The sequence below is a fragment of the Balaenoptera physalus genome (genome assembly GCF_965194825.1).
Source record: "Balaenoptera physalus genome assembly, contig: HAP1_SCAFFOLD_1069, whole genome shotgun sequence".
Lineage (NCBI taxonomy): Eukaryota > Metazoa > Chordata > Mammalia > Artiodactyla > Balaenopteridae > Balaenoptera > Balaenoptera physalus.
The window spans coordinates 59797-67713 of NW_028125724.1; the positions used below are offsets into that span (position 1 = coordinate 59797).

The following is a 7917-nucleotide window of genomic DNA, read 5'->3' on the forward strand; positions in this document are numbered from 1 at the left end:
AAAAAAAAGTTGTCCTGCACACTAAGGAAGGGGGACTCTGTGGTAAAGAAGGAAGTGCCTGCCTCTCAGAGGTATGTCATCTCCACATTTTTACCTGACATATTGTACTTTTATCACTAATGACTTTATACATTTCCTATACACAGCCCATCGATACACACACACAAACACACACACACACGGAGATATGCTGTCAATTCCACTTGGTTCTACTTTATCTCCCCCATGAAATTGAGCACAATGAATGCTTTTCCAAGTTAATGAATGCATGTGCACATGTATGTGCACTATCATATTCATCAATAGGGGTTTTGAGGGAGTACCCCTTGGGCCTGTTATATCAGGGGAGAACAAAATGACCATTTCTCCAGCCCTAGAAGCCCACTGTCTAAAAGGGAGGCTGCTCCATTGTCCTCTAGAGAGGGCGAGGGATGGAACCTCATTCCCAAACTCCCACTTATCTGGATAGGTGATAGAAGCTATATGAGGAGGAGCTTTGTCATCTGTGAAATGGGACTCATCTTTAACACAGAGCTGTCCTGAGGGGTGAATGAGAAAACCTGGGGCTAAGGCAGGCATTATGGAAAGGTGTTTCTCATTGTTTCTCCTAATGAGAATATCGATATCTTTATGAAGGAAGCAAATCTCTCTCTGGTATGCCTTGAGTTCGAAGTTTTAAAGACAGAAGGATCTCTAGTTTCTTGGGAGACTCAGAAGCTCCTAAGAGCTGCCCAACATCGTGCCTCTGAGCAGACCCTAATCCAGTTCCCCACGCTGGGAAGACAGGCTTGCCTTTGATTCACCTGGTGAGCTCAGTGAGAGGTGGCACCAGGGCAGCAAGCTGTGGTGTTTGCCTAACTGCTGCTCCTGGACTGCTCCGCATGTTAATACGTTTATAGGAAAATTCTAGACCTGTCTCCCATTCAACAGTGCAGGGGTCCTCAGTTCATGCGTCATCCAGCCAAGTCACACCACAGTTTCAACCATCTGCTGCCTCCCTGTGAGACAAAAACCTAAAACGTACTACCATTTCATTGAAATACAATTGTCCATTCTTTCATTCACTAATAACTAAATATATATTGGGCTTAAAATTTATACTGTTCCATTTGAGGTGTCTCATTAGCTCTGTAGTAGAAATAAGATAAGAAGGAAAATTAATATATGGGCAAATTTAAGAGTTAAAAATGAGCTGAGATGGCTCCTTCACATTAGCTGTCAACTTGCTCAAGTTTCAAGGCATTGAAGATTAAATAATCCCTCTTTGGACCCCTCTTCCCCATTCAGCCAAAAGCCTCTCTTTCTCTTTGTCTCTGCCTCTCTATTTCCTTCTCTCTCTCTCTCTCTCTCTCTCTCTCTCTCTCTCTCTCTCATGATGAGACCTCATTTTCTGTAGATAAATATAGAAATATATAAACGTGCATAATAAATATGTAAACACCTACATAAGCAAACTTACAGGAAGATATGATGAAGATGAAAACATTCAACGGTTACCTTTGGGAAGTATGTTTTGGGGTAATGATTTTTTCCCCCTCCACATATACTGTGACATATACAGTGGAATGAACCTCATGCACACTCCTGAACACCCAACTGTCTATTAATACAGAAGCAGCATCCATGAAATTAATAAAAATAATACAAGGCTGCTCAAAATAACTAGTTTCATATGTAACACGAATGAAATGCTCAGATTAAAAATGACTGAAATAAACAAGGACAACAAATTAGCTCCAAGTTCCCATTAATCACTCCTCTACTCCTCGCAGCTCCCTCCTATGCCCACGCAAACCCAGCACTCACTTCTGATTCCACTAGAGGTTCACCTCAGGTGGGGTGGAGGACGCCTGCATGATGTCCTGCTGCTCCTGGGAGAGGGTGTGCATGGAGCTGGAGGTGGGCGTAGGCGCTGGGATGGAGAACACACTCTGGGTCTCACTGGGGCTGGCGTCCCTCACAAACAGCTCGTCATTCACGATGCACAGACTGAAGGAAAAATGGGCCCTCAGACAACGTCTGGATGGACACCCACACCCCCAATATTGACTCTGCTCCCACTGGCACTCAGCAACCAGATTCCTTCCACGCCCCTCCTGTGTCTGTCTCCCAGGTTCCTTGACTGGTACCTCTGGCCCTCCCCACAGAGCCCACCTTTGGAGAGACTGTCCACCACCGTCACTCGATTTATAGGCTTATCCCCAACCCAGGGGCAATTTTGCATTTACCCTTTACCACAGCCCAAGGGGTGGACGCTCTGATTCCCATTCTCGGAAGAAGACACTGAGTCACAGAGAGGTCATGTGACTTGACCAAGGTCACACAGCGAGTGAGTGTTGGGTCAAGGAGAGAACGCATAGGCCGATTCCAGAGCCCATGCTCTTCTTAACCACTAGGCTAGACTGCTCCTGGGATCTCCCTGCTGGCTTTCCACAATACCGAGTAAACCTAAGGTCTTCGCCACCACATTCCCACGCCCCTGAGCGCAGGCGGGGATGGGCATTCCCGCCCACAACAGGGCTCTCACCTGGAGTAGCTGGCAGGGTTAGCGATGAAGGTCCGGGTGAAGGCACGCACGCAGTCCTGAGAACTTCCTTCCACTTCAACAGCAAACAAACAACAGTATCCCTTAGAGCCGCACGTGCTGTACACGCTCACACGGCGGTCCCCAGTCAGGCTGTGACTTCACACTCATGCTGAGAGGGCATTTGTTCACGGGGGCCAGGGTGTCGGGAATCGGGAGGGCAACTCTAGGAGCAGTCTGCGCCCAGTGACAGGGCCCCTGACAACCACTACACAGGTTCACGGGATGCGTTTTTCACAGCCGCCCAAGAGGTGGATACTACCACCCCATTTTGCAAATGAGGAAACTGAGAGGTTAAGTAACGGCCCAAGTTCTCAGAGTGAGTATCTGGGATGAGAGCCACCAAACTCCGCAGCCTGTGTCCCCAACGCCCAGGGTGTGCAGGGCAGACAGGCATGGACACAGCTCAGACCTGGATTGTCTGTGGGAAGCCTGAGGGCTGGAGAACACAGTGGGGAAGGGGAGGGGAGGGGAGGGGAAGGGAAGGGAAGGGGTCAGGGAAGCTGGGTGGTTCTGGGAGTGAGCCTGGCCTGGGGGAGGCAGCAGTGGGGCATCTGGGGTGGGGATCTACACACACTCACCTTCCTCGAACAGCCCGCTGACAGAGAAGCAGAGCATCGTTTCCTGAAAGGGAAGAGCCCAGGCGCCCAGTCACCACCTGCACCTCCTACCCACCTGCGGCTTCCTGGGCCCGCCCGAGGGAGGAAGCAGGCACTCACCGTCTGGAACCACGTGTCCACCACGAAGGAGATGAAGTCATGCTGAGTCTTGGGCAACACACAGAGGGTGTGCACAATGACACGATTTGTGTGCTTCAGCAGCTGGACCCGCAGGTCTGTGAGGGGAGGGGAAGCGAGCGAAGGTCAGGGGCTGCCACGCCCTGGGCCCTATGATTGACCCCTTCACCGCCCTTTCCCACCCAGTCTTCCCATCACACACTCACGGGGGTCCGTGAGCTTCTTCATATTCCTACTGTCCTTGAAGTACTTGCACAAGCTGCTTCTAGGAGACAAAGAGCAACAGTGGGTGGTGGGTGTTTGCAGGAACTGGCCTGTGTCTGCTGGGGAGCCACACAGCCCAGGAGCAGAGCCTGTGCTGTGATACTCACGGGGCTGGGTCCTCGGGGTGGAAGGGAATGGTCAGGGAGAAGCAGGCCTCCTCGTGATAAAAAGCCACGAGACCCCGTCGGTCTCCATAGTCATGGATCAAGTAGAACCTGAGCGGGAGCAATGAGGACAGTCTATCTCTGTGGAAACTCCCCTGAGCAGACCTGTGCTTAGGTGGCCTCACCTGTCCTCGCCTTCCCACCCTTGTTCAGCTTCCCAGAGGTACTTACTGCTGCAGGAATTGCAGGACTTGTCTCTTCAGCTTATCAGATCCAAAGTAGCTGCCCTGGAATCAAATGGCATTTGAGACTATGCAGTGGATAAAGCCTCCCTGCAACACCCCAAATGTCGTTTGATCCTCTTCCTCACCTTGCAGGGCTTTAATACGCAGGGAGTGTCAACATCAACGGTAACTGGTGACGGTAACTCCTGGCCATCCTGGAGAAGGGAAGAGGAAGTCAGGAGTGGAGACCAGGGGAGTGGCCCTGGATGATCCGGGAAAAGGATGGGCCCAGGAGGGTGAGGGTCAGAGGTCAGGTGTGAAAGGGCCCTGGAAATTCCATGGGAAAGCTTACACTGGATGTCTTCATCATGAGGTCCTGGAAGTCTCTAGGGTTATGTGCAACTTGTGTGTGTGCTTGTGTGTATTTATGGGTATTTTTCCAGCAAGTCTATCCATGTCATTTTCAGGAGTCCATGTCCCCCAAAATGGTTAAGGTTCTGATGCTAATATGTGATCTAGGCAAGACCCAAAGGGCTTGAGGGCAGGTGCAGAGGCCACCGACATTCGTAAGAGACAATGATTTACGTAGGCACTTACCAGGCGTAACAACTTCGGGAAACATTCTCTGATGGCCCTGTCCAAAACCAAAAATAGAGAAGAAGTGGTTAATCGTTCAAGGTTGCAATGCTTCGAGTTAAAACAGTAATACCATCAACAGAGATCAGTGTGTTCTGGCCCATCCAGCAGCGCCCTTTGCCCACCTCTGCTTCTGATTTTAAGGGTTTTCGGTCCACTTCCCTGTTGAGCACTGAGCATCTGTCATCTTACTGTCTGAAAGGCACTGTCTCCTCATCTCTCTCAATACCTTCACTTTAATATTCCTTCCCTCCCTCCCTTTCTCTCCTTCGCCTGGGTAGCTCCCACCCAGACTACTCGCACTCCCTTCTCCAGTGCCACAGGGAGCAGCATTTCAAACCCATACTGCAGGGCTTCCTTCTCCTCCCTTCCTTCCTCCAGGGCCCCACTGAAGGCTGTGGGGAGAAGAGGGAATGGGGTGGGAGCCCGGGGCTCTGCTACCTCACTGGGGGTCCAGCACTCTGGCAAGACCCAGACACCCCCCAGGGATGGCCCAGGATGCTGGGCCAGGGAGGTGAGTGAGGTGGGGCTCAGGGAGGGAGATGGAGGGGATGAAGGCAGAAAGGGAGTGAAGGTAGGAGGGGAGAGATGAGACAGACATAGGGGCACAGAGACAAGGGAGAGAGAGAAAACAAAGGGAAGGGAAAGAAGCTCTCCCGTGGTCGGGGTCAGGGAAGAAGAGAGAAGAAAGGGGAAATGACGCCCCTGTTGCGGCTCTTCACCTGCCCCAGAATCACCCACACACACCAGGTAGGAATGGAAAATATGCACATGTTGGGCTGGGGCCCCACTGGATGCTGGTTGAAACTTTGTCACCTGTGTGAGTTCAGCCAGACTTGGGCATGGGAAACAGGGCCGCCATGGGGGCACATCTCCCCCAGAATGAGGAAAGGGTCAGGTCCCAGCTCAGTATGGGGCTGAGGATCCGTGGCCCAGTCTTATGATCACCGTCTTCTCTCCTGATGACCCCTGCACCTGTCTGAGTTCGTTCTTTATCTGAGGAATCGTACCTGTCTCAGTCTGCCCAGGGCTCCTGTGAAGGACCAGATGGGATGATGTGACGTGTGCAGGGAGGGATGGGAAGTGCCCCTGAGAGCCCTGTCCTTCTGTCTCCTCTACCACCTCTGCCCTCTGCCTTCCACTCCTGCCTCAGGAAGCCCTCTGATCACTGGCGGGGGCCCACGTCTGGCCCCTTGACTCAAGGAGCCCTGCTTTTTCCCAAGGAGGGTCCAGCTCCTGGCATTGGGCCAGCAGAATGAATGTCATGACAGCCGCCACCCACGGCCTCAGCCCTCAGCATGGCGCAGGAAAGCCCCCATGTCAACCTGGGAGACGAGGGGGGACCCCTTTGGAGGAAGGGGAAGAGGGCCCCTCTCAGAACGGGGAAGGCAAACGCCATCTCAGCACGAAGAAGGAAGGCTTCTCTCAGCAAGAGGCCCTGGACTGGAGGACCCTTCTCAGTCCAGGGCGCCAGCATCTGGATCAAGGCTGGTCGCTCCTGGTCCTGGTGAGGAGGAGAAGCCCTGCTTCCTGCGGCACACTCTTGGGAGGCCTTGGCGGAATATAGCTGGGCGCAGAGAGCTGGAAACAGACCCCAGAGCCCCTGCAGAGGTGAGCAGGTCAGGGGAAGGAAACTCCTCACCGGTGATAGGCACACAGAGAGCAGAAGGTGGGGCCTGTGATCCTCCCAGAAGACCAGGGCTGCCACCTTTGGCAAAGGGGCACTGTCACAGATAGTCTAGGCTCCCATGGGTGAAGGTCACCAGGAAGGGTGACAGGGTGTTCACACTGACCTTACATAGGTGGACTGGTTTGGGAAGGTGCCACACAATGGGTTCCCTTGCAGCCACAGCTCTTCAAGCTTCAGCCCTTTAATCTTGCTCAACTCCGACACAGACTTCAGCTGAGAAATATGGGGCGGAAGTGGGAAAAGGAATCCCAGGGAAAGAGGGACATCCGGATCTCTGCACCCCCAGCCCCCTCCCTCCCCCACAGGTACCTTCACCTGCCTCCTGTCATCACTCTGATGGCCACTAACACGCCCCCTCCCCTACTCTCAACCCAACTTTGATCTGGCTCCCTCTTCTCACCTCATTTTTGGAGAGGTTCAGGATCTTGACCGTGGGGGCCATCTGTATAATATCAGACAGGCCATCCAGCTGGTACAGTTTGCTGCTGCTCAAGTTCAAGGACAACAGCTTTGGGGCAAGAAGAGGTAGAGTGAAGGTTACTATCTAGGACCTTGGAGACGAATCTGCCCTCCACCCCATCTCTTCCACCCCCTACCCTAATACCAGCACTGGGCCTACAGCCTCACCTCAGGGAAATTCTTTTTGATGATCTGCAGGGTGGCAGCCATGCAGTTTCTTCGATTCAGAATTATATCAATATCATGGCCCAACAAGTCTTCAGGAAGGAGATGGGAGGGAATCAGATGGCTGAGTGGGGTCTGGGGCCAGCACCAGCCCCTCCCCACGTTACCATCCCTAAGTCTCCCTCCAGGAAGACCCCTCTGCCCTCGCCCACCCTAGAATTACTGCTGTCAGCCGTACCAGGGTCATCGCAGAGCCTCCGGAGGTCAAGAGCTTGCTGGGAGACATCAAATCGTTTGCTCAAGGTCAGCTGCGGAGAGAGAGATGGAGAGAGCCGCTCTGAGGCTTTGGTGGTGGCAGGGAAATCAGGGTCGAGGGGGACGGGGGCTGGAGGAAGGAGAGGTGGGTCTGAGCGCTGGCACACAAAATGCCTTGAGTCTGCATTACTTTTAGCTGCTCCATTTCTTCTGGCTTCAACTTATCCCGCACAGAGTAGGGAGCAGCGGAGGGCCTGACAAACACAGGTATCTGCAGGAAGAAGAGGTGGGGTAAGCACCAGGAACTCTAGTTCCAAAGAAGACAACCAGCCCCTGGCCTGTACTCCTTCCTCAGGATGAGGTACAGGAAATGCCCGCAACACACACCTTTCGGCTCTCCTCGTCACAAATCTTGTTGCTGACATCCATTAATGCAGAGGCAGTGCTAGCTTCTTGGACAAAGAACCGAGCCCCATTTTTCATAAAGTGGAACTACAGGGATTGAATGCAACAGCAATAGTATCAGAAGCCAACAGACCCTGCTGAACCAGGTCTCTCTCTCCCCCTTCCCTGTGCCCACGCGTCTGGCTTCGGCATCCTCTCTTACGTCCACTGGAGTGAAGGGGACACTGCAATGGCTCTGGATTGAGTTCATTAGCCATGTCCTGTCATACTTTACCCCATAAGGAATCTAGGATGAAAAGAAGGGATGGGAGAGAGGACAGACAACAGGGAATTTAGGCTGGAGGACGAACCTTTTCCTGTTCTTTTCCGGCCTTCTACTGAGCTTGACAGGGTT

General features: G+C 52.7%; 1 protein-coding gene across 1 annotated transcript; it reads right to left on the reverse strand.

Annotated features, from left to right (window-relative positions):
* Positions 1–1248: 1248 nt before the first annotated feature.
* LOC309653743 (nuclear RNA export factor 2-like) lies at positions 1249–7547 on the reverse strand (the record flags this gene model as incomplete). Its single annotated transcript, XM_082478549.1, has 16 exons — positions 1249–1989; positions 2528–2600; positions 3166–3208; positions 3304–3419; positions 3528–3586; positions 3693–3830; positions 3921–3976; positions 4060–4128; positions 4838–4944; positions 5560–5582; positions 6343–6452; positions 6640–6747; positions 6867–6955; positions 7102–7171; positions 7309–7389; positions 7506–7547. The coding sequence occupies 16 exons, from the start codon at positions 7545–7547 to the stop codon at positions 1818–1820; spliced, it is 1356 nt and encodes a 451-aa protein (XP_082334675.1). The 3' UTR covers positions 1249–1817.
* Positions 7548–7917: the final 370 nt, after the last annotated feature.